This window comes from Equus asinus, chromosome 17, assembly GCF_041296235.1.
Source record: "Equus asinus isolate D_3611 breed Donkey chromosome 17, EquAss-T2T_v2, whole genome shotgun sequence".
NCBI classification, from domain to species: domain Eukaryota; kingdom Metazoa; phylum Chordata; class Mammalia; order Perissodactyla; family Equidae; genus Equus; species Equus asinus.
Window position 1 is genome coordinate 49,423,284 of NC_091806.1, and position 26,520 is coordinate 49,449,803.

Below are 26,520 nucleotides of genomic sequence, written 5' to 3' on the forward strand. Positions count from 1 at the left end.
GGGGACAATGAGGAGGAGCGCGCTGCGGTGAGGGACGATGGGGACTAGTGCGATCCTACGATGGAGGTTTGGGACGCCTGCAATGGGACGAGGCTGTGAGGCGATGAGTCACGCTGGCGAGGAGCGGGAGGCGGGGAGTCTGTGGGGGAGGATGCGGAAGGAGCGCCAGGCGGTGAGGCGATGGAGAACGATGGGCACCAGCGCGATGCCTTGGGGGACTATGGGGACGAGTGCGATCCTACGATGGAGGTTTGGGACGCCTGCAATGGGACGAGGCTGTGAGGCGATGAGTCACGCTGGGGAGGAGCGGGAGGCAGGGAGTCTGTGGGGGAGGATGCGGAAGGAGCGCCAGGCGGTGAGGCGATGGGGACGATGGGGACGACTGCGATGGGACCCGGGACGATGCTGACGAGGGGATGCGATGAGGGACGATGGGGACGAGTGCGATTCGGTGAGGGACGATGGGGACGAGTCCGATGCGACCGGGGACCATATGGACGAGCGCGATGCGATGAGGGACAATGGGGACCAGTGCGATGCGATCGGGGACAATGAGGAGGAGCGCGATGCGGTGAGGGACTATGGGGACGAGTGCGATCCTACGATGGAGGTTTGGGACGCCTGCAATGGGATGAGGCTGTGAGGCGATGAGTCACGCTCGGGAGGAGCGGGAGGCGGGGAGTCTGTGAGGGATGATGGGGAAGGAGCGCCAGGCGGTGAGGCGATGGAGAACGATGGGCACCAGCGCGATGCCTTGGGGGACTATGGGGACGAGTGCGATCCTACGATGGAGGTTTGGGACGCCTGCAATGGGACGAGGCTGTGAGGCGATGAGTCACGCTGGGGAGGAGCGGGAGGCGGGGAGTCTGTGGGGGAGGATGCGGAAGGAGCGCCAGGCGGTGAGGCGATGGGGACGATGGGGACGACTGCGATGGGACCCGGGACGATGCTGACGAGGGGATGCGATGAGGGACGATGGGGACGAGTGCGATTCGGTGAGGGACGATGGGGACGAGTCCGATGCGACCGGGGACCATATGGACGAGCGCGATGCGATGAGGGACAATGGGGACCAGTGCGATGCGATCGGGGACAATGAGGAGGAGCGCGATGCGGTGAGGGACTATGGGGACGAGTGCGATCCTACGATGGAGGTTTGGGACGCCTGCAATGGGATGAGGCTGTGAGGCGATGAGTCACGCTCGGGAGGAGCGGGAGGCGGGGAGTCTGTGAGGGATGATGGGGAAGGAGCGCCAGGCGGTGAGGCGATGGAGAACGATGGGCACCAGCGCGATGCCTTGGGGAACGATGGGGACAAGTGCGATCCTACGATGGAGGTTTGGGACGCCTGCAATGGGATGAGGCTGTGAGGCGATGAGTCACGCTGGGGAGGAGCGGGAGGCGGGGAGTCTGTGGGGGAGGATGCGGAAGGAGCGCCAGGCGGTGAGGCGATGGAGATCGATGGGCACCAGCGCGATGTCTTGGGGGACGATGGGGACAAGTGGGATGCTGTGAGGGACCATGGGGAAGAGCGCGATACCTTGAGGGACGATGGGGACGAGTGCGAAGCGATGAAGGACGATGGGGACGAGTGCGATCCGACGATGGAGGATGGGGACGCCAGCGACGCGATGAGGCTGTGAGGCGAGGAGTCAAGCTGGCGAGGAGCGGGAGGCGGGGAGTCTGTGGGGGTGGATGCGGAAGGAGGGCCAGGCGGTGAGGCGATGAGGACGATGGGGAAGAGCGCGATGCGGTGAGGGACGATGGGGACAAGTGCGATGCGATGGGGACGATGGGGACAAGTGTGACTCGAAGAGGGCCGATGGGGACGCCTGCGAAGCGATGAGGCTGTGAGGCGTTGAGTGAAGATAGGGAGAAGAGGGAGGCGGGGAGTTTGTTAGGGACGATGCGGAAGGAGCACGAGGTGGTGAGGCGATGGGGGACGATGGGGACGAGAGCGCTGCGATGGGGTATGGTGGGGACGTCTGCAAAGCGATGAGGCTGTGCAGTCATGAGTCATAATGGGGAGAAGCGGGAGGCGGGGAGTCTGTGAGGGACGATGCGGTGAGGCGATGGGGACGATGGGGACGAGTGCGATCCAACGATGGAGGATGGGGACGCCAGCGATGCGATGAGGCTGTCAGGCGACGAGGCAAGCTGGCGAGGAGCGGGAGGTGGCGAGTCTGTGGGGGAGGATGCGGAAGGAGCGCCAGGCGGTGAGGCGATGGGGGACGATGGGGACAAGTGCGAAGCGATACGGGACGAAGGGGACGAGTCCGATGCGACCCGGGACGATGGGGATGAGCGGATGCTACGAGGGACAATGGGGACGAGTGCGATGCGGTGAGTGACGAGGCAGAGGATCGCGATCCAATGGGGGACGATGGGGACTAGTGCGATCCTACGATGGAGGTTTGGGACGCCTGGGATGAGATGAGGCTGTGAGGCGATGAGTCACGCTGGGGAGGAGCGGGAGGCGGGGAGTCTGTGGGGGAGGATGCGGAAGGAGCGCCAGGCGGTGAGGCGATGGAGAACGATGGGCACCAGCGCGATGCCTTGGGGGACGATGGGGACAAGTGCGATCCTACGATGGAGGTTTGGGACGCCTGCAATGGGATGAGGCTGTGAGGCGATGAGTCACGCTGGGGAGGAGCGGGAGGCGGGGAGTCTGTGAGGGACGATGGGGAAGGAGCGCCAGGCGGTGAGGCGATGGGGGACGATGGGGACGAATGCGATGCGATGAGGGACTATGGGGACAAGTGCGATGCTGTGAGGGAAGATGGGGACCAGTGCGAGGCGGGGAATCTTAGAGGGACGCTGCGGAAGGAGCGCGAGGCGGTGAGGCGATCGGGACGATGGGGATGAGTGAGATGCGGTGAAGGACGATGGGGACGGCTGCGATGCGATGAGGAGGTGAGACGAGGGACGATGGCGACGATTGCAATGTGGTGGACGATGGGGAGGCCTACGATGCGACGAGGCGGTGAGGCGATGAGTCAAGCTGGCGAGGAGCGGGAGGCGGGGAATCTGTGGAGGAGGATGCGGAAGGAGCGCGAGGCAGTGAGGCGATGAGGCGATGGGGAGGAGTGCGATGCGATGAGAGATTATGGGGACAAGCGCAATGCGATGGGGACGATGGGGACAAGTGTGACTCGAAGAGGGACGATGGGGACGCCTGCGAAGCGATGAGGCTGTGAGGCGTTGAGTGAAGATAGGGAGAAGAGGGAGGCAGGGAGTTTGTGAGGGACGATGCGGAAGGAGCGCCAGGCGCTGAGGCGATGGGGGACGATGGGGAAGAGCGCGATGCGGTGAGGGACGATGGGGAAGAGCGCGATGGGATGGGGGACGGTGGGGACGCCAGGGATGCGATGAGGCTGTGTGGCGATGAGTCATAATGGGGAGAAGCGAGAGGCGGGGAGTCTGTGAGGGAGGATGCGGAAGGAGCGCCAGGCGGTGAGGCGATGGGGACGATGGGGACGACTGCGATGGGACCCGGGACGATGCTGACGAGGGGATGCGATGAGGGACGATGGGGACGAGTGCGATTCGGTGAGGGACGATGGGGACGAGTCCGATGCGACCGGGGACCATATGGACGAGCGCGATGCGATGAGGGACAATGGGACCAGTGCGATGCGATCGGGGACAATGAGGAGGAGCGCGATGCGGTGAGGGACTATGGGGACCAGTGCGATGCGATCGGGGACAATGAGGAGGAGCGCGATGCGGTGAGGGACTATGGGGACGAGTGCGATCCTACGATGGAGGTTTGGGACGCCTGCAATGGGATGAGGCTGTGAGGCGATGAGTCACGCTGGGGAGGAGCGGGAGGCGGGGAGTCTGTGAGGGACGATGGGGAAGGAGCGCCAGGCGGTGAGGCGATGGAGAACGATGGGCACCAGCGCGATGCCTTGGGGGACGATGGGGACAAGTGCGATCCTACGATGGAGGTTTGGGACGCCTGCAATGGGACGAGGCTGTGAGGCGATGAGTCACGCTGGGGAGGAGCGGGAGGCGGGGAGTCTGTGGGGGAGGATGCGGAAGGAGCGCCAGGCGGTGAGGCGATGGGGACGATGGGGACGACTGCGATGGGACCCGGGACGATGCTGACGAGGGGATGCGATGAGGGACGATGGGGACGAGTGCGATTCGGTGAGGGACGATGGGGACGAGTCCGATGCGACCGGGGACCATATGGACGAGCGCGATGCGATGAGGGACAATGGGGACCAGTGCGATGCGATCGGGGACAATGAGGAGGAGCGCGATGCGGTGAGGGACTATGGGGAGGAGTGCGATCCTACGATGGAGGTTTGGGACGCCTGCAATGGGATGAGGCTGTGGGGCGATGAGTCACGCTCGGGAGGAGCGGGAGGCGGGGAGTCTGTGAGGGATGATGGGGAAGGAGCGCCAGGCGGTGAGGCGATGGAGAACGATGGGCACCAGCGCGATGCCTTGGGGGACGATGGGGACAAGTGCGATCCTACGATGGAGGTTTGGGACGCCTGCAATGGGATGAGGCTGTGAGGCGATGAGTCACGCTGGGGAGGAGCGGGAGGCGGGGAGTCTGTGGGGGAGGATGCGGAAGGAGCGCGAGGTGGTGAGGCGATGGGGGACGATGGGGACGAATGCGATGCGATGAGGGACTATGGGGAGGAGTGCGATGCTGTGAGGGATGATGGGGACCAGTGCGAGGCGGGGAATCTTAGAGGGACGCTGCGGAAGGAGCGCGAGGCGGTGAGGCGATCGGGACGATGGGGAGGAGTGAGATGCGGTGAAGGACGATGGGGACGGCTGCGATGCGATGAGGAGGTGAGACGAGGGACGATGGCGACGATTGCAATGTGGTGGACGATGGGGAGGCCTACGATGCGACGAGGCGGTGAGGCGATGAGTCAAGCTGGCGAGGAGCGGGAGGCGGGGAATCTGTGGAGGAGGATGCGGAAGGAGCGCGAGGCAGTGAGGCGATGAGGCGATGGGGAGGAGTGCGATGCGATGAGAGATTATGGGGACAAGCGCAATGCGATGGGGACGATGGGGACAAGTGTGACTCGAAGAGGGACGATGGGGACGCCTGCGAAGCGATGAGGCTGTGAGGCGATGAGTGAAGATGGGGAGAAGAGGGAGGCGGGGAGTTTGTGAGGGACGATGCGGAAGGAGCGCCAGGCGCTGAGGCGATGGGGGACGATGGGCTCGAGTGCGATGCGATGGGGGACGATGGGGACGAGAGCGCTGCGATGGGGTATGGTGGGGACGTCTGCAAAGCGATGAGGCTGTGCAGTCATGAGTCATAATGGGGAGAAGCGGGAGGCGGGGAGTCTGTGAGGGACGATGCGGTGAGGCGATGGGGACGATGGGGACGAGTGCGATCCAACGATGGAGGATGGGGACGCCAGCGATGCGATGAGGCTGTCAGGCGACGAGGCAAGCTGGCGAGGAGCGGGAGGTGGCGAGTCTGTGGGGGAGGATGCGGATGGAGCGCCAGGCGGTGAGGCGATGGGGGACGATGGGGACAAGTGCGAAGCGATACGGGACGAAGGGGACGAGTCCGATGCGACCCGGGACGATGGGGACGAGCGGATGCGACGAGGGACAATGGGGACGAGTGCGATGCGGTGAGTGACGAGGCAGAGGATCGCGATGCGATGGGGGACGATGGGGACTAGTGCGATCCTACGATGGAGGTTTGGGACGCCTGGGATGAGATGAGGCTGTGAGGCGATGAGTCACGCTGGGGAGGAGCGGGAGGCGGGGAATCTGTGGAGGAGGATGCGGAAGGAGCGCGAGGCAGTGAGGCGATGAGGCGATGGGGAGGAGTGCGATGCGATGAGAGATTATGGGGACAAGCGCAATGCGATGGGGACGATGGGGACAAGTGTGACTCGAAGAGGGACGATGGGGACGCCTGCGAAGCGATGAGGCTGTGAGGCGATGAGTGAAGATGGGGAGAAGAGGGAGGCGGGGAGTTTGTGAGGGACGATGCGGAAGGAGCGCCAGGCGCTGAGGCGATGGGGGACGATGGGGAAGAGCGCGATGCGGTGAGGGACGATGGGGAAGAGCGCGATGGGATGGGGGACGGTGGGGACGCCAGGGATGCGATGAGGCTGTGTGGCGATGAGTCATAATGGGGAGAAGCGAGAGGCGGGGAGTCTGTGAGGGAGGATGCGGAAGGAGCGCCAGGCGGTGAGGCGATGGGGACGATGGGGACGACTGCGATGGGACCCGGGACGATGCTGACGAGGGGATGCGATGAGGGACGATGGGGACGAGTGCGATTCGGTGAGGGACGATGGGGACGAGTCCGATGCGACCGGGGACCATATGGACGAGCGCGACGCGATGAGGGACAATGGGGACCAGTGCGATGCGATCGGGGACAATGAGGAGGAGCGCGATGCGGTGAGGGACTATGGGGACGAGTGCGATCCTACGATGGAGGTTTGGGACGCCTGCAATGGGATGAGGCTGTGAGGCGATGAGTCACGCTGGGGAGGAGCGGGAGGCGGGGAGTCTGTGAGAGAGGACGCGGAAGGAGCGCTGGGCAGTGAGGCGATGGGTACGATGGGCTCCAGTGGGATGCGATGGGGGAGGATGGGGACGAGCGCGATACAATGGGGAGGATGGGGACGCCTGCGATGCGATGAGGCGGTGAGGCGAGGAGGGACGAGGGAGACGAGTGCGATGTGATGAGGGAGGACGGAGACGCCTGCGTTGCCTTGAGGGAAGACGGGGCTGAGTTCGATGCGGTGAGGGACGATGGGGACGAGGGCGTTGCTGTTAGGACGGATGGGGACGCCTGCAAAGCTATGAGGCTGTGAGGCGATGAGTCAAGCTGGCGAGGAGCGGGAGGCGGGGAGTCTGTGGGGGGGCGACGCGGAAGGAGCTCAAGGCGGTGAGGAGATGAGGCGATGGGGTCGATGGGGACGAATTCGATGCTGTGAGGGTCGATGGGGACGAACGCGAGGCAGGGAATCTGTGAGGGACGCTGCGGAAGGAGCGCCAGGAGGTGAGGCGATGGCGGACGATGGGGATGGGTGCGATGCATGAGACTGGGAGGGGACGAGGCGATGACTCACACCTGGGAGGAGCGGGAGGCGGGGAGTCTGTGAGGGACAAAGGGGAGGAGTGCTGTTGGTGAGGAGTCAAGTGAGGATGGCACGGAGGGTGAGGCGGTGCCAGGAGGAGCCGGCGGAGGCAGGAAGGATTCCCCCAGGGCCTCCGAAAGGGAGAGAATGAATTCCTGTGGCTTCAAGCTCCCTGTTTGTGGTCATTTGTTCTGGCAGCTCCAAGAAGTGAGCAAAGCAGCCATCCTGGCTTGTCCCTGCTGGAAGGGTTTCTGGGACAGGGGTGTTTCAGTGCTAAAAGCAGGAAATCCGCGGAGAGCCCAGATGAGTTGGGCTCTCCAGGCGCCCCTGCCTCAGGCTTGAACTTAGCATCTGGTGCGATAAGGAAGCAGGGACCGCCAGGGTCTGTCTGTGGGCTAGGAGCCTGTGCCCAGGTGGTGACCACAGTGCTCCTGACCGGGCTCTTAGGGGCAGCAGGCTGCAGGCCCTTGTGTGCAGGGCTGGCAGGGTGGTCGTGCAGGGCGTGCCATCCACACCTCACCTGTTCTGCGGTGTGAAGCTGACCTTCATCCTCACTGAGATTCTCCAGCCTGAAGCCCCAGCAATTCTGCCAACTGGCCGGTAGCACCTGAAGGAACGTCCTTCTGCTTAAATCGGTTGTGGGAGGAAGCTGTGTCTGCAGCAACCCTCTGGAACGAGGGGCCTGCCCCGCAGTGGAGAGACCGGGCCCGCAGGACACAGCTGCACCAGGGCGCATGGTACTGCCTTAGCACCGGGCACCTGCCACAGGGCGTGTCTTGAACCACATCAGGCCTGGGCAGCCAGGGAGGTCTTTTCCAGGAAAAGAATTCAGCCTCAGGAAGCTCCCACCCTGTCTGAAGGCCCAGATGGAGAGGAAGAGGCTGCTCAAATGATGAAATCACATCAGATCTGGAAGCTGGCTAAAAATAACCCAGGAAGGAGAACGGTAAAGAGATGGGGTGTAAGAGAATCGAGCTGCCTCCCTGATCTGGCACCTTCCTCAGACTGCCCCTGTCCCCTGTCCTGAGAAAGGAGACGGCTGGACACCTTGGGTACGGGTCCCACACCTGCAGGCCAGAGATGTCATTCTCCTTGGTGCCACCAGCAGGAGCCCAGCCTGCTGGGGCCATAAGCTCCCTTCCCCTCTCCTCCCCACGGATCCACCTGAGAAAGGGAGGCTCTGGTTCCCTGCCAGCTCCTCCCTCCGGGGCAAGAGCCCAGAGCCACCCAGAGGCTTGCTTGGCCCCAAAGGTGAAAAGGGGGTCTGGCCAGAGGGGCCCACGGCCTGCCCATGGAGGACACTTTCATCAACAGATGTATTTATTTTTTTTTTGAGAGAAGCCATTCTGAGTGTTTTATTAATGATGCGTCTGTGGGGAGGGCTTTACTAGATATGAACTAGCGAATGCTAATGCTAGGAACAGAATGATAGAAGCATTTTCCTCCCTAAAAAGTTCTTCCTTTCAGGGGGCAAAGTTTTTGTAATACAAACACCTTTTGGCTCAGTTAAATTCGAGTAATGAGGAACTTTGATATTTCTGAGTTAATAATGCCTTGATTAATCCGTATCTGCATATGACTCAGATGTACTGATTTCTGCCATTTCTCGCTCAGCATGCTAACTCTGAGCAGGGGGTCTTGTTCACACTCAGTCGTTTTTCTCAGGAACTCCAGGGGGCAGTGACTTCACTGGAAATCGATATCAAAGCACCGAGTGGAAACGGTTCTTTTCAAATAGAACCTCTTTTCAAAATAGAAGCTCTTTTCAAATGTTTTCTTTTTCTTTCCAGTTTTATGGCGATATAATTGATATACCACTGTATTACTTTCAGATGTACAACATAATCATTTGATGTATGTATGTATGTATTGTGAAATGGTCACCACAATAAGTAACATCCATCACCTCACATAGTGACAATTTTTTTTCTTGTGATTAGAACTTTCAAGATCTACTCTCTTAACGTCTTTCAAATATACAAAATGGTATTGTTGACTATATTAAGCACACTGTGCATTAGCTTCCCAGAACTTATTTATCTTATAAATAAAGATACCTTGGACTTTTTGACCCCTTCATCCATTTGCACCTCCCCCACCCCCTGCCTCTGGCAGGCACCATTCGATTCTGTTTCTATGAGTTCATTTCTTTGATTCTGCATGTAAGTGATATCGTACAGTATTTTTTATCTGTCTGAATTGTTTCATTTAACATAATGCCCTCAAGGTGCATCCATGTTGTTGCAAATGGCAGGACTTCCTTGTTTATGGCCTAATAGTATACCGCTATCTGTCTGTCTCTCTCTCACATTTTCTTTATCCACTTGTCTGTTGAAGGTCCCTGAGGTCGTGTCCATGTCTTGGCTATTGTGAATAACGCTGCAATGAGCATGGGAGAGCAGATGTCTCTCAGAGGTAGTGATTTGGTTTCCTTTGGATTGATAAACAAATGGCTAACAATAGGATCTATTGGAGTCTATGAGGAAGCCATTTGGTCTAAAGCTAATTCGGCCTGACCTTGTTTTTTTTCCAAAACGGCCTAACGTGGCCATTGAGCATGCACTGTATGCCTGCTTGAAGCATTTGCTGTGTCCCAAAGACAAGAACAAATGGTCTTAAGGTAAAGGTGCAACTTCCCCCACGTTGGCATTTCCTTAAGGATGAGCATCTCTCCCTAGGCTAGAAACTGATTGCTGTGCTCACCTATAACCACCCAGCTCGAGACTGCAGACCAACTATCCGCTGTGTCCAGTGAGACAGCTGACCCACCACCTGCTGTGTGAATAGCTGTGCTCACAGGGCAATCCCGAGACTCTTGTGAAAGGAACTTTCAATCATATGTGATAGATGCTCTTTGACGGTATAGAACCACTCCGTACACTCCCTCTTCTTGGGGGCCCTTCCTTCTTTGGAGAAGGAAGGCCACAGGCTAAGCTAGTCCTCAGATCTGGCTCACAATAAACTCAGCCCAATTTTCAATTATAGGTTGGTTATGGATTATTTTCATCGACATTTCTTGGCATAGTCAGAAGGATTTCAGAGAAACCCACCAGAGAGCGCCTGGAACCTACACTGAACTGGCATTCGGTACGAGCATGGGCCCACTGAGCCCCCCACATCACTGCATTCTTCAGGTGACCCTGGTGCGTTCTCCTGAAACCCAGGCCTCCTTATTTTAAGTCGACGGTCCAGAGTTTATATGAGCTGTTTCTAACCTTAAGACTAAGAGTCACAAGGGGGCCCCAGCACACACCCTCGGTAAGAGGAACCTCGGGGGAATGCCCAGGCCAGGGGAGCCAAGGGAGAACTTTGGAGTGAATGGGGCAGGCTGACCTGTTTAATTTGGCTTTAAATGGAAAAGAATTGTGTTTATAAAGTGTGAACAAACTGCTTGATAGAGAAATGAGAGAGTGAACGTGTTCAGCTCTGAAGAGAAGGGCCACTGCTCCTCCCGGCCAAATGGCGTTGTCGGGTGACTGAGGACCTCACGGAGTGTGCTGGAGGATAGAATGCCTCATGACGTGCAGCGGCCCCTAGGGAATTCCACCATCATTCTCATTAACTAATCATGGTTCGTCCGGGAAGCACATGCAAGGTTTGGTCACCCGCACTCTGGCCCCCACAGAGGTTCTAGACTGCCCGAGGGAGAAACCGAGGCATGTAAGAGACTGTTTACGACCTTTCTTTAGGGAGTAACACTCACAAGCAGTAGATTTAGGACCCATTACACTGTTGCAAGAAGTTGTTCGGACTTTATAGCAAAAATTAAAAATTTTCATTAAATTTAAACTTTAATTAAAAGAAAAGCAGGAAATCAAGCTTCTAAAAAAGCCTCACCAGATCCCAAAGGGGCAGCCTCTCCTCTGAACTCTGTTTGGCTTCACGCTATGACATGCAAGTGCTTGACAAAAGGGAGAATGTTCCCATCCCAGATTCCTAAGACTGAAAGGAAGAAAGAAAGAAATGGGAAAAGAAGTGTTTGCAGAAGCCATCTGCTATGAAAACACCCTAGCCCAGAAATCTAAGGAAAATCTTTGTTGTGTCTGTCTGTCTATCTGTCTGTCTGTCTGTCTGTGTCTATATATGTGTGTTACAAACGTGTGGCATTTTACCTCCGGATGGTACGATTTCTAAAGAGCTCTATTCCATTGACTTAAAGTAAGCGCTCACAAAATTTTTGTTTTTCTAAATGCAACTAAGCCAAATGTCTTTCAAGCTGACGTGATAGGCAATAATGTTTGTAAACGAAAGCTTGTTTAAGTTTGTTTGTTTGATTAACACAGGCCTGTCCCCTGAGCCGTCAGCATCGGATATGATGCGCACACGAGGCCTTCATTCTACGTTGATCCGTCACATAAGCTGATGTTATCTGCGTTACAAAACTGGTTAACAAGCATAATAACTAAAACGATGGCTAATTTTGTCTAATGTCTCGTGAAGTCTTGTAGGCAATCTAAATGATTATTGGGAACAAGTAACTAGTAGGTGTGAAAAAGATGAGTGTTGGGGGAACTTTTAACAATAATTATGTGTTATGGTGCATGTACCTAAAACAGCTTCCAAAATCTGCTTGCTAACTTGAAACTTTGAAGTTGCTAGGTTAATTTAAGGGATAAAGATTCGTTAAATATCCAGATAATCTCTAAATAAGATAAAATATTAGGCATTAATTATTAACTGTATGTTTCTCTACTGTTGGCTTCTCATTACAAAACCACCCTAAAAGTTACGTGTATTAGTAAACATGTCTTCTATTTTATTAAAAGATTTTACTATGAAGTAACATGTTTTTAGAAATTATAAACAGTATTTACAAATTTCCCAAGACACAAAATACTAATGTAAAAAAAAAATAGGTTTATAATTGCTTACTTTCTTTTAGTTTTAAAGATTGGCACCTGAGCTCACATCTGTTGCCAGTCTCCTTCTTTTTTGTTTCTTCTTCTCCCCAAAGCCCCCAGTACATTGTTGTACATTCTAGTTTTAGGTCCTTCTGGTTGTGCTATGTGAGACCTCCCCTCAGCATGGCTAGAGAAACGGTGTCATGTCCGTTCCCAGAATCTGAACTGGCAAAACCCTGGGCCACCGGAAACAGAGCACAGGAACTTAACCACTCGGCCACGGGGTCGGCCCCTCAAAGATGTAATTTTGTGACAGGATTAACTAAAAGGGTGTGGGCATGGAGCTACAGGAGCCGAGTTTTTGTATGCTACTAATGTTAAGCTGATAGAAATTCCAGTCAGAGCATACTAACTGTAATCCTAAGACAACTACGAAGAAAATAGTGATAGAATATGAACAAAAAGCCATCAGGACACAGGGGTCTCTGAGGAGGTCCAATCCACCCACAGCCCCAGCTGCAGACACGATATGATGCGTCCAGGGTCTTGTGAGGCTCTGTGGCACCTGGGTCCCCAGGATGGGGCAGTCGTACTCTGCAGCAGCGAGGGGCTCTGGCGTGCCCGTGCCCTGGCCCTGTCCTGCACCTCTGTGGATGCTCACCTTTCCCCACGGGCACCGCCAGGACGGCTGGGACACCCAGGGTGCCACCTGCCGACCCTGTGTGGGTGGCTTGTGCCCTCTCATTCAGCAGGTCATCATCTGCATGTTCTTAACACACCAGCTCTGGGTTTTCCAACACACTCGCTCACACACAGCGTCCTACAACCCACCTTACCCTCAGGGGCTCTGGATGCCGATAAATAGACAAATGCCAGCGCTGTGGATCAAGGCCCCGAGGTGTGCTGTACTTTTTAACATAGACGGCATCTTATACGCTCACTTCTTTGTCTCTTAAAAAATACCATGACACAGGCTCAGTGTAGAAAACCCTCCAATCCCGTCAGGTGAAAACACGCAGTCCCCGGTGCATCGAGGTGCCGGCAGTGGCATCTGCGAGGCCACAGCCCCCGCCCCCCACGCTGTTTACCTTCCCCTTCCTGCAGGGCTCTCTGATCCCCAACAGCCTCGGGCACCAGCTTCCCGTAGGAGTGTTTCTCACTAGAAGCAAACTTCACCGTGTCAAAGTACACAGACCCGTCTGAAGCATAGCTGGAAAACAGAAAAGGAATTCCGGGAAAGTGTGACAAACCCAAAGAGCGGCCAGAGCCGCTGCACAGGGTGACAACCTGGAACTCCCGAGGGCCACACGGGCTGTGGGCTCTGCAGACTCTGCTCCTCGAAACCACGGCCGCTGCGTGGGCTGAGCGGAATGTGACAAAGACACTTCGCAATGCACAGGCAAACTCCTCACTCCCAGGTCAGCGTGTCACCTGCACAGACCCTCTGCCTTGCATCCTGCCCCTTGCCTTGGTGACACTACAATCTGTGTGACGTGCCCTCACCTCTGTCTACTTTCTACCCACCTGCACAGCCCAGCCATGGCTCTCTGCCTCCCAGAAGCACTCTCGATTATCCCAGCCTGGCACACGATCTCGTGTCAAGTGGCGGAGAGCGGAGGCACTGTCACTGTTCAAGAGCCCGTGCTGCTGTGGGACCGTGCCAGGGGCCTCCATGCCTCACTCGGCGCAGCGCACGCGGCTCCTGCCGGCCTCGTCCCCAGCGAGGTGGGGAAACAGCTCTCCCGGAGCAGGGGCACAGCACACAGGAGCGAGTGCTGCAGACAGACACCCGGTCCCTCTGCTCTTCTGTTTGTTGGTTATTTCTGAAAATGTCAACTTCAGAGACTTGCAAAGTCCTGTGCAGTCACATAGTGCTAGAACGGTAAATCTGGGCAGGGGCAGCCCGTGACCAGGAGTGGTGTGTGGTGGAATCAGCCAGGCGATAGGACATGGGACGAAACCAACCCCGCCTGGGATGTGACACAAGGACAAGCTCTCTCCAAGGGCCTGCACGGGGGGCTGACACCTCCATAGACCTGAGAGCGTCCATGCTCACCAGCCTGCTGCTTTGGGGCCCTCGTGGCTGAAGGTTCCCAACTGTGAGCTTCCTAGTAGAAGGGGCGGTCAGCCCCCTGGGCGGAGATGCCCCCAGTCCTGGGCAGGGCCCTGAGCCGTAGAGCTGTAGGGGCTGCGAGGCAGGCTGAGGTGCAGCCAACACCATGCTGCTCTTCCTGCCTGCCCCGCCCCAAGAGGTGCTTTCTGCACAGCTCAATACCTGTAGGAATGGCAGCCGATACCAAGGGAAACTAGGGAGTCCTCCTACAAAGCAACCGGGAAGCTGAGAGCTAAGCGGCAGAGAGCAAGGAGGCCTGCCGTGGGGGTGAGTGCGAACAGGCTGCTGCTACGGCAAGGTTACGGCTTCACCTGTGTCCCCAGGATTCATATGCTGCCGTCCTAACCCCCAGTACCTCAGAACGTGAATGTATTCGGAAAGAGCGTCTTTACAGAGGTAATCAAGCGAAAACGAGGCCACCAGGGTGAGCCCTCATCCAGTATGACTGGTGTCCATCTAAGAAGAGATCAGGACACGAAAGGAGACACGTGTGCACAGTGACAAACGCTGCAGAGGCAGGGAGGTGCAGCCGGCTGCGAGCCAAGGAGAAGGGTCTGCACAGACCCTGCCCTCAGGGCCCTCGGAGGAACCAGCCCTGCCGACACCTGCAGCTCGGAGTTCCGGCCTCTGGAGCCGTGAGCAAACCTCTGCGCTGTCTAAGCCGCCCGGTGCGTGGCACTCTGTGACCGCAGCCCCAGGGCACTAGCACCCCGAGCAGCACCACAAGCACAAGCTTTCCTGCTGCCAGATCCTGACTCAGAGACGGACAGCTGTTCACCTTGGAAAACCCTCCCCGGGATGTCGTGCAGCCCCGAGGAGGGCCTTGAGCTCACCCGTAACCGTTGTCCACGATCTTCTGGACAAAGTTCACGATCTCTGGCACGTACTCACTAACCCGTGTTAAGACGTCTGGAGGGAGAACCTGTGATCACAAGAGAAGGTCCTGGGTTCTTCCCTTCTCCAGGAAACCAGCAGTTCCAAACGTAAGCCAAGAAGCCCCTCGTGCCCCTTGCAAAACGAAGACGGTCTGGGTCACACAAGGCCTTTGGGTAAGTAGGGGCCGCGGCCCGAGAGCAAGGACAAGAAAATCGGCGGCACTCACGTTCAGGGCTTCCATGTCTTTGTGGAATTCCTCTTCCCAGAACTTGGGCAGTTTGGAGAAAATGGAATTGTCAGTCACCTCACTGCCGTGTGTGGAATCCAGCCAGTCAGAAAGCAAATCCTTTGCTTCGTCCAACAAGACCTAAAGGAAAAGAAACGGAACATCCACACACATTACAAAGTTTCTCGGATCACATGCCGTGCAGTCGACGTGTATCAATCCAGGCCTTGACTTCAAAGGCGCTGTGCGCAGCCCTGGCCCGTGAAGACGCAGCATTTCCCAGGAGCCGCACTGCTCACACGAGGGCCCAGACGGAGACAGATACCAGGCTCGTAAACGGCAGGTTCAGAGGCTCGGCGTGCTCAGGAGCTCCGACTGCCGTGGTCAGAGGGTCAGCAGGGGCTTGGGGAGGACGAGCCATGCAGCTGGGCTGCCACGGGGCAGGGCAGGAGTGCACACAGTGTGGTCATCCACGGCTGGGAGAGGATAGGGTGTTCGTGGGGTCCCTGACGCACAGACACAAGCAGACTGTCACCAACAGCAGTGAATGGTTGAATGAAGCAGAGGGTGCTTGGCCACTGTCTCCTGCCGAGTCCTGTGCTGGGCCCAGGGGTTGCTGCACTGAGCGGGTCGACAGGCCCCTGCCCAGTGGAACTTGTTCTTCAGCGGGAAGACACACGTGCATTGTTTATCCGTTCTTTTTTTAAAGATGATACTACATCAGGTAAAAACTGATATACGGGAGAAATAGATGAGTCCACTGTCACAGTTGGAGACTTCCACACCCCTCTATCAGAAATGGACAGAACCAGCAGGCAGAAAATCAATAAGGACATAGTTGAACTCAAAAACACCATCAACCAACTGAATATAATTGATATCTATATACTACTTCATTCAACGACAGGCAGAATACACATCCTTCTCAAACTCACATGGAATATTCACCAAGACAGACCACAAGGTAGGCTATAAAACACACCTGAACAAATTTAAAAGAACAGAAATCATACAGTGTCTGCCATCAGATCACAGTGGAATTAAACTAGAAGTCAATAACAGAAAGATAACTGGAAAATCCCAAAATACGTGGAGATTAAACAACACACTTCTAAATAAGATATGGGTGAAAAAAGACATCTCAAGAAAAATTTAAAAATATTTTGAATAAATCAAAATGAAAACACAACTTATCAAAATTGTGGGATGCACTGGCTGGCCTGGTGGTGTAGCAGGTAAGTTCACACGTTCTGCTTCAGTGGCCCGAGGTTTGCAGGTTCACATCCTGGGTGTGGACCTATGCACTGCTTGTGAAGCCACACTGTGGCAGGCTTCCCACATATAAAGTAAAGGAAGACGGGTACGGATGTTAGCTCAGGGCCAGTCTTCCTCAGCAAAAAGAGGAGGATTGGTGGCAGATGTTAGCTCAGGGCTGATCTTCTCCCCTACCCCCCAAAAACCTGTGGGATGCAGCAAAAGCAGTGCTTAGAGGAAATTTATAGCATTGAATGCATACATTACGGAAAAGAAGATTTAAAATCAATTATGTAAGTTTCTACCTTAGGAAACTAGAAAAAGAACAAATAACTCCAAAGTCAGCAGATGGAAAACAACAATAAAAATTAAAGTACAAAACACAAATCAATAGAGAAAATCAACAAAACCAAAAGCTGTTTCTTCAAAAAGATCAATAAAATTGAAAAAAGAAAGAGGACACAAATACCAAGATGAGAAATGAAAGAGGGGCTATCTCTACAGATCCCACGGAAATTAAAAGGATAATAAAGGAATACTGCAAACAACTCTATGCCCCAAAATGTGATAACCTAGATTAATGGACCACTTCTTTGAAACACATAAGCTGCCAAAACTCACACAAGGTAATACAGATGATCTAATAAGCCCGTATCTATTAAAGGGACTGGGTAAATAATGAATAACCTTCCAAAATAGAAAGCACCAGGCCTGACGGGTTCACTGGTGAATTCTACCAAACATTTAAGAAATCATATCCGTCTCTTTCAGAAGACAGGGGAAGACAGAATACTTCCTAATTCATTCCATGAGGAGGAAAACATTATCCTAATACCAAAACCACACAAAGACATTACAAGCAAAGGAAACTATAGTCCGTATCTCTCAAGAACACAATGCCAAACTCCTTAACAAAATATTACCAAATTGAATCCACAACAGTATAAAAAAAATTATATACCATGATCAAGTGGGATTTATCAAAAGTATGCAAGGTTGGCTCCGCACTATAAAATCAATTATTATAAATCTTCATATCAACAGACTAAAAAAGAAAAATGCCGTGATCATATTAATAGATGCAGAAAACGCATTTGACAAAGTCCAACACCCATTCATGATAAAAACTCTCAGAAAACTAGGAATGGAGGGGAACTTCCTCAACTTGATAAAGAACATCTACAAAAAACCTACAGCTACCACCACACTTCACAGTGAGAAACTAGAAGCTTTCCCACTAAGATCAAGTACAATGCACGAATGTCCCCTCTCACTACTCCATTTCAACATCATACTGGAAGGCGAGAAAAGAAAATAAAAGGTATATTGAGTAGGAAGCATGACATACAACTATCTGTCACCAAATAACAAGTGCCTGTTAAAATGGCTATAGTCACTAAGACTGAAAATAACAAATGTTGGAGAGGGTGTGGAGAGAAGGGAACCCTCACACACCGCTGGTGGGAATGCAAACTGGTGCAGCCACTATGGAAAATAGTACGGAGATTCCTCAAAACACTAAACATAGAGCTACCATACGACCCAGCTATCCCACTACTGGGTGTCTACCCAAACATCGTGAAATCAACAATCCAAAGTAACACATGCACCCCTGTGTTCATTCCAGAACTATTCACAGTAGCCAAGACACGGAAGCAACCCAAGCGCCCATCAACCGATGAGTGGATACAGAAGATGTGGTGGACATACAATGAATACTACTCAGCCAGAAAAAGAAAAAACCTTCCCATTTGCAACAACTTGGACGGACCTGGAGCTGATTATGCTGAGCAAAATAAGCCAGACTGAGAAAGACAAACACCAGGTGACTTCACTCACGTGTGGAATTTGAACAAGCACATGGACAAAGAAAACAGTTCAGTGGTTACCAGGGGAAGCGGGGTGGGCACGGTGGGGGAAGGGGAGCACCTATGTGGTGAGAGACAAGAAATAATGGACAGGGGTCGGCCTGGTGGCACATCGGTTAAGTGCGCACGTTCCGCTTTGGTGGCCTGGGGTTTGCTGGTTCAGATCCCGGGTGCGGACATGGCACCGCTTGGCACGCCATGCTGTGGTAGGCGTCCCACACATAAACTAGAGGAAGACGGGTATGGATGTTAGCTCAGGGCCAGTCTTTCTCAGCAAAAAGAGGAGGATTGGCAGCAGTGAGCTTAGGGCTGATCTTCCTCAAAAAAAAAAAAAAAAAAAAAAAAGAAAGGACAACTGAAATTTCACAGTGATGTAAACTATTATGAACTCAAAGGAAAAAAAATACAGCAAATCAGAATGTGGCACTGATGTTTTTCACACACACAAAATAATTAGTACAGTAATAGTAATGAAAATATACAAGCTGAACTCACCCAGAGGAGGTGTGATTAGGAGGTAGTTGGAAACAAAAACACAAATGACAACCTAAAAAAAATAGGCCAAAAACATTAACAAACACTTTACCAAAGAAGACACACAGATGGCAAATAATTCTCAAAAGATGCTCCACATCACAAGTCATCAGGGAACTGAGCATTAAAACGAGACACCACTGCACACTATCAGAATGGCCGACATCCAGAACACTGAGAACACCAAATACTGGTGAGGATGTGGGGCAACGGGAATGCTCACTCGTTGCTGGAGGGATTGCAAAATGGTACAGCCACTTGGCAAAACACTTGGGCAGTTTCTCATAAAACTAAACATGCTCTTACTATACAGCCCAGCAGTCATGCCCCTTAGCATTTACCCAAAAGAGCTGAAAACTGACATCCACACAAACACCTGCCCACAGGGCCAGCCTGGTGGTGCAGCGGTTAAGTGCGTACGTTCCGCTTCGGCGGCCCGGGGTTCACTGGTTCAGATCCCAGGTGCGGACACGGCACCGGTTGGCACGCCATGCTGTGTCAGGCGTCTCACGTATAAAGTAGAGGAAGATGGGCACGGATGTGAGCTCAGGGCCAGCCTTCCTCAGCAAAGACAGGAGGATTGGCGGGAAATGTTAGCTCAGTGCTAATCTTCCTCAAAAAAAAATAACAAACCAAAAAACCTGCACACAGATGTTTATAGCAGCTTTATTCCTAATTGCCAAAACCTAGAAGCAACCAAGATGTCCTTCAGTAGGTGAAAGGATAAATAAACTGTGGTACATCCAGATAATGGAATTATTATTTAGCACTAAAAAGAAAGGAGCTATCAAGCCACAAAAAGACACAGCAGGAACTAGAATGCACATTAAGTGAAAAAAAGCCAATCTGAGAAGGCTACATAACTATACACTACACGAACCCAACTCTGTGACATTCTGGAAAAGGCAAAACTATGGAGACAGTAAAAAGACCAGTGGTTGCCAGGGGTCAGCGGAGAGGGAGGGGGGATGAACAGGCCGAGCACAGAGGCTTTTTCGGGCAATGAAACTACTACGTAGGATCCTGGAATGGCGGACACATGTCATTATACATTTGTCCAAACCCTCAGAATGGATAACACCAAGACAGAACCCTCAGGTAAACTATAGACTCTGGGTGGTGAGGAGGCATCCACGTCGGTTCCTCAATTCTAACAAACATGCCACTCTGGTGGGGGACGGTGACAGTCGGGGAGGCTATGCGTGGGGGTGCAGGGAGTACATGGGAATCTCTGTACCTTCCTCTCAATTCTGCTGTGAACCTCAAACTACTCTCAAAAACCGCTCTTTAAAAATACTGACGAAACAGAAAGACAGAACAGGGAGGGTCAACACAGCCAGAGTTGGATTTGAAACAATTCTCAGAAGTAAGATTTCAAATCCCAACAGTGTCTTGGATGAGACTTGACAAGGTGAGGAGAATTCAAAACACACCTGAAAAACAAAAACAAGATGAGGCCTCTTCCTCAGCAGACATCAGTGAGAGACATGGTGACACCTCTGCAGGTGGGTCCTCTGACCAACCAACAGGACTGACAGACCCACGGACAGAAACCCGACACATAACAGAGCGGGCCCTGCAGGTCCCCGAGGAGGGGTGGCCTTCCGTATTTTGAGGGTAAAGGGGATTGGATTCTTACTCACACCACTTACAAAAACTGATTCTAGGAGGATCAAAGACTCAAATGTGAACTGTACAACTTTAAAATCTCCAGCAGAAAATACTGGAGAATATCTTTATGTCTCAGGGTAGGGAAGATTTCTTAAGACACGAAACTGTAAGTATAGAAAAAAGAACCTGGGGCCGGCCCCGTGGCTGAGTGGTTGACTTCACAAGCTCCGCTTCAGCGGCCCAGGGTTTCGCCAGTTCAGATCCTGGGTGCGGACATGGCACACCGTTCATCAAGCCATGCTGTGGTGGCGTCTCACACAGCACAATCAGAAGGATCTACAACTAGATTATACAACTACGTACTAGGGGGCTTTGGGGAGAAGCAGAAGAAGAAGAAAAAGTCCTGATAAATTTGAGTACATTAAACTCAAGACCCTCGGTTATTAAAAGAAAGTGAAAAGAAAAGCCATTAACTGGGAGAAAGTGTTTGTAACACATTTAAATGACAAAGGATTAGGGTCCAGAGATGGGAGAAGGCTTACCAACCAGTAAGAAAAACACAAATAGCCCAGTGAAAAATGGAGAGGCCGGGCACAGAACTAAAATGCACATGTGGAAAGACACTGAGTCTCACGAGAGGTTGGAGAAATGCACATTCACACCACAGTAATGACCACTTCACAGTTTATGAAAAGGAAAGACTCTGACACTATGAAGAGCTGGTGTTCATGCAAATTAACACAACACTGGAAATGTATTAGTCGTCGGACACACCTGCACCCACGTTTAGGGAACTGTTACCGTACGGCAGGCCCCAGCTGCCGCCCCGAGAAACGCCTGCTGGCAGGTCGGTCCCTGGCTGTGTCTGGAGAATAAACGTCCCCTGCACTGAGAGGTGAGGACGCCCAGCCCCGCTGCAGCTGCTCCAGGCTGTCCCTGCACAGTGCGGCTCCCTCAGAACACAAACGTGCTCTCCTTCTGAGTCGGAAATTGGGGCTCACGCCAGGCGGGGGCGCTTACACGACAGAGCCCAGTAACGCCTTGGGTGCTGAGGCTCTGAGGGGCTCCCCGAGCAGGAACACTTCGCCCGAGCAGCTGCAGTGTTCCTGGTGGGGAGAGTGTGCTCGGGCCCCTCAGGGGAGGGAGGAAGGCGGCTTCAGAAGCCGGCCATGGGATCCTCCAGACTCCCCCCGGGCCTTCCTCCCCCTCTGCGCCCCTGCGATCAAACTTCCGTCTCTTCCATCTCTTCCATCTCTGCTGCGTCCTATGAATCCTTCCAGAGAATCACGGAACGTGCGAGAGGTGTTGGGGACCCCTAACAGTTACACAGCCCCTACAGCTCAGCAATTTCACCCTCAGGTGGACAGCCCAAAGAAACTCTTGTAAACGTGCACCCACAGACAAACAGAACACAACTCCAAGCTCACGAAAAGACGCTGAATAGCACTGGTGCTTAGGGAAGGGCAAAGCAAAACCACAGTGAGGTACCGCCTCCCACCCATCCCGATGGCTACCATCGGTGAAACAAAGTAACAGGTGTTGGCGAGGACGTGGAGAAACCAGGAGCCTCATGCTGCTGTGGGGAACAGTACAGCGGGTCCTCAGAACATTAAAAAAGAATTACCATGTGAGCCGGCAATCCCTCTGCTGGATCTATCCCTGAAAGAAGTGAAAGCAGGGACCCAAACAGAAATCTGCACACCCATGTTCACAGCAGCATTAGTCACAACAGCCAGAAGGTGGAGACAAGCCAGGTGTCCATCGATGGATGAATGGATACACAAAATACCGTATATATACACCATGGAATATTATTCAGTCTCAAAAAAGGAAATTCTGGCGCATGCTACAACATGGACGAACCTCGAGGACATCCTGCTGAGTGAAATACGCTAGTCACAAAAGGACAAATACTGTAGGATTCCACTTATATGAGGTCCCTAGAGGAGTCATATTCACAGAGTCAAAAAGTGGGATGATGGGTGCCAGGGGCTGGGGGAGGGGCAATGGGGAGCTGGTGTTCAGTGGGGACAGGGCTTCAGTTTGGGAAGGTGAACAAATGTCTGGAGATGGACGGAGGTGACGGTTGCACAGCAATGAGGCTGTGCTTCCTGCCAATGAACTGGGCACTTAAACAAGGTTAAGACGGTAAATCTTACGTTACACATATTTGACCACAATTTTTTAAAAAAGGATATTAGTGGGACAATCGGGAAAAAATTCACGGCAGCATTGTTGCTGACAAGGAACCGGCTCTGCTGTCCCAGAGGAAGGGATGAGGCGTCCACTGAGTAAGGACAGGCCCATCTCGGAAGCACATGGAAGAGGGCTCGTCCCCAAGACCACGAAGGCCTGCGTGCTTTTCACAAGCTCAGAACAAGCACAGCCTAGCGATCCGTTGTGTGCGGCCACAGAGGAGCAACACTGAAGCCGGGCGGGCCCCCGTGTGCGAGTTTCCTCATGCAGATTGTGACTTACAGCCCCTTCACCGCATGGTTTCTGCAGGTTTCTTGTCTCCATGGAGTTCTGAAGATGGTGACCAGCAGGGGGCGCCGGCGGGAAGGAGAAGGGCCATGGACACCTTCCCACCAGCAGGGGAGGGCAACGCGGGGAGGCCAGACTGCGGGGCAGTCCTGTGTGGCACTCAGGCAGGGAGAGGCCCCGAGAGGGCGCGGGCCCCTTCGTATGAAGTGCCCCAAATCTGTCTGAAGGAAGGCCTTTCACAGAGGAAGAAGTTCAGCAGGGGCCCCAGGCCCCGCAGCTCATTTCCACTTCAATCTCTTGCTCCTCCTTCTCCAGGAGCTGCACTGAGAACCATCAGCGGCGAGCCCACCGACAATCCTGGAATAATTTCGAGAGAAGGCTGCTCCCCCAGGCATGCCAAGTGCGACTCCTATTTATCTGGGGGACGTGGTGGGAAGGAGTCGGAGCAGGGGCAGGAGGATGTGGGACAGCAGAGTGGCCCGGCCCAGGGTGCTGGGTGCTAACACAGCCCCACGTCTGCGTGCAGGGAGCCCCTTCCATGCACAGGGCTGGCCCGACTCACTCCAAACCTCACCTCCACGTGGCTGCTGAGCTCCTCCTCTCCAGCGAGGTCACGCCGCACAGCTTCCTCCAGCGGTTCTGCGGCTAGCTTCACCGCGTGCTGAATGCGTTCAAGCATCTGCTTTTTGTCGGGATCCGTGGTCTCACTGAGTTTTACCGAAAACGGCTACAAGCGTGAGGAGAAGGCAAGGCTGTCAGACACTGCCCAGCAGACCCTGCCCTCAAAGGCTACTTAGCGCAGCAGAGACCAGGGCTTCCCACTGCCTGCGGCCATTAGGAAGTGTGTCCTTGAGAGTGTCCTCCTAGCTCTCCCCAAGCGGCAGGACGGTAGCAGAGACCCTGCCGCCCGGCCCAGGCAGCCCCCTGCTGCTGCCTCCTCACACCACCCTGGGCAGGGTGCCCGACCTCCCTCTCTCTGACGGACAGTGGCTGTGAGAGCAGCACTCCTAAGACTACGCTAGGGACGACACGAGGTGTCATCTACGGACCTCGAGAGGTGCCACCGGCCACCTCTGTCACAAAGGCGCCCACAGCCTACTGGGCCCTCACCTCGTTGGCAGAAAAGATTGCTAAGCTCTAATTTTATTCCTATTCTTTCAGAGATAAAGCGGTATAAGCACACCAGTAATTATTACTGTAATTACTGAGGAGAATAAAATGACTTGTTCTATTTGACTATGGAATATTATAATTCGTAATACTGTTTATTCCAAATTAAAATATTAAATTAGAAAGAACTAATTTCTTCAAATAACTCTGAAAATTTCCAGTATTACCAATTTAAGAAGCTGGCACGGCTTCTGCATCTCAGTCAAAAGGATCTGACTTGGTTGTGACCTCAGGTGGAAGATTCGATAGCAATGTTAGGAGCCTTTGACAGGTAAGTGTAGCTTAGCGGCACGGTGACGAGTCCTGACATTTTCCCATGAGTGGCAGGAACAGTCCCCTAATCCACTCCCCCGGCCATGCGTTTCTCTCCTGGCGACTTGGCCCAAGGGCCCACATCAGTCAAGACTTCAGTGAGCCCTGATGGAACTGGCTTGGGTGCCGTATACTTTGTGAGGCCTGCTGAGGGCAGCCACTACTCTAGGCACAGTGATGAGGAATGGCCGAGGGCCGAGGGCCAAGACCAGGAATCAGGGAGCAGGCAGTGACGGGCCCACCTTCAGGGCGGCGTGAACATCCTCCAGGAGCTGCGCTGCCCGGGGCCTCTTCTCCCGGTACTGCTCAAACAAGTAGTTCTGCCGGGCCCTCTTGATGATCTGGAAAGAGAAAAGGCAACACGTGGCTTGTGCGCAGAGCCTGCTTCAATCTCTGTGCAGCAGGTGGACTCTGAGCGAGGGGCAGCCGTGGGCCCTGGCCGTGCACGCCCTGGGGGAACATCATCGCCCTCCATCACCCGACTGCCCAGCGGTGCCCGAAGGCCACACCTCCTGGTGCAGAGACTGCTCCACAGTCACCTTTCCGACGTGGAGGACACAGGCCGGCCCCAGCTTCCCACGCAGTGCCACACACAAAACCATGTGCTTCCTTCCGTGAAGCACCACGGAGCATTAACATTTAGCCAACCTGGGCCCTGAACATGCAGGTTTCAAACAGCATCTAAACATCTAAATCCAACAGAACACCATTTGCATAAACTGAGATACCAGCTCATTGAGGGGGTTCAAATAATGTTTACCACTCAAGACCTGAGCTCGTTCAAGCCCACCTTCTTTTATCGACACATCCAAAAGTCTTTTCTGCCTTCGTAACATCCATTGTTTCTGAAATTTCATCTTGCAAGCTCCCCTTACCTTATCGTCAATGTCTGTGATGTTCATGCAGTAGAAGACGTCGAATTTGAAGTAATCCCTCAGCACTCGTCTCAGGATGTCGAAAGAGATATAGGACCTGCAGCAACGAAAAGACAGGCATTTGCAAACCGCACACTCGGCACATCATCTCGGCATCGCAATGAAGACATGAACAAGGGAAAGGAGGCCGTGGCATTTCCCCCACAGCCAGCTGCCCTTACACACGGTACCCCGAGACCACCACGGGGTCAGCATCCACTAGGCCCCAGGTCTGAGTGTCTGGGAAACATCCCCCCCGAGCTTCAGGGTGAGGAAAACTTTAAGGCACACGGAAAAAAGCGTGTGGGTACAGTCCAAGAGATCAACAGTGGGGCTGCGGGGTGCTGTCCTTATTGGCTGTCAGTATTCTCTAAGTTTTCTACAGAGAATATGGCTTCTTATGAAATGAAAATGTCTATCTTCAAATCAAGAGAAAGAAGTCCAGGGTGGATTTTCCCATCAAGCCTCAGGAGCTGAGCTGCTCCCCGGGGCCCCGCACGTGTGCAGCCCCAGCAGCGGGCCCTACCTGGCGTGCCCCATGTGAGAGGCGTCGTAGACGGTTGGCCCACAGCAGTACCACGTCACCTTCTTCCCACTTTGAGGTATAAACACATCCTTAGTGAGAAGCAGAAGAACGACAGTTACAAGAAGGGCGAGGCGTCGCGCAGGAACACTCCAACCAGCCGCGAGGAGAACCGAGGTCTGTCGGTTCATAGACAATTTAGCAAGGGCCGTTTTGTTTTACTAAAAGAAGTCACAAAGTCTCAGCACAGGGGGCAATCGGACTCTCGAGGCCAGATTCCCAAGGATGAGGAGGCCCTCTTCCTCCCTGGCTCCCACCCCTCAGGGGGGCTGGAGGTGGAGGAAACGCATGGGCCACTTTGTTGGAAAGCTGCCTTGTTAGCAGCAGCAGCAGCCGCACTGAGGAAGCGCCTAGGCCGGGCCCGCCCTGCGCCGAGCACTTAGACTGACCTACACCTGCTCCTAGAAACAGTCAGCGCAGGTGGGTGCTGCCCTCTTCCTTTCACAGATGAAGACACAGGTCTCGAGCAGCTGCCCAGCGTCCGCGCTCCTGGAGGAGCCTGGCATAGAGGCAAGGACCGCTGGATCCAAGCGCTCTTTGCAACTGCTCTGCATGCCGACACTGTCGGACCAATTCAGGGGCCGCCGGCATCAACCCGGCCCATGAAGGACACCCTGTCTCCCGTCTGCTAAGTCTGCTTGCTGATGGA

At 53.9% G+C, this 26,520-nt stretch overlaps 2 protein-coding genes and 1 long non-coding RNA gene across 7 annotated transcripts in view; 1 reads left to right on the forward strand and 2 right to left on the reverse strand.

The window, feature by feature from the left end:
- Positions 1-167: 167 nt before the first annotated feature.
- Positions 168-10,202, forward strand: LOC123277942 (uncharacterized). Its single transcript, XR_011495237.1, has 3 exons — positions 168-249; positions 9,423-9,500; positions 10,071-10,202. It is a non-coding gene; the product is annotated as an uncharacterized lncRNA (long non-coding RNA).
- On the reverse strand, positions 2,253-6,827 carry LOC139040849 (proline-rich protein 36-like; the record flags this gene model as incomplete). Its single annotated transcript, XM_070488579.1, is given in 5 exon segments — positions 2,253-2,767; positions 3,119-3,374; positions 3,582-3,756; positions 3,997-4,280; positions 6,126-6,827. Coding segments are annotated over 5 exon segments (1,794 nt in total), but the record flags the coding sequence as incomplete, so codon positions are not given.
- Positions 8,872-26,520, reverse strand: part of LOC123277940 (cysteine--tRNA ligase, cytoplasmic-like) — a 29,888-nt gene continuing 12,239 nt past the window's right edge. For 2 of the 5 annotated variants that reach the window (XM_044749987.2, XM_044749988.2), the window contains exons 4-10: positions 25,815-25,903; positions 25,250-25,346; positions 24,617-24,715; positions 23,467-23,619; positions 15,142-15,282; positions 14,873-14,961; positions 12,036-13,136 (exon numbers count right to left, since the gene is read on the reverse strand). In XM_044749987.2, coding sequence (XP_044605922.2) covers positions 12,902-13,136; positions 14,873-14,961; positions 15,142-15,282; positions 23,467-23,619; positions 24,617-24,715; positions 25,250-25,346; positions 25,815-25,903 — 903 coding nt within the window. In that variant the 3' untranslated portion in view covers positions 12,036-12,901. Of the gene's footprint in view, positions 10,619-10,745; positions 11,028-11,822; positions 13,137-14,872; positions 14,962-15,141; positions 15,283-23,466; positions 23,620-24,616; positions 24,716-25,249; positions 25,347-25,814; positions 25,904-26,520 lie in introns of those variants that run through there. The other 3 variants (XM_044749991.2, XM_044749990.2, XM_044749993.2) reach the window with 3 other exon arrangements.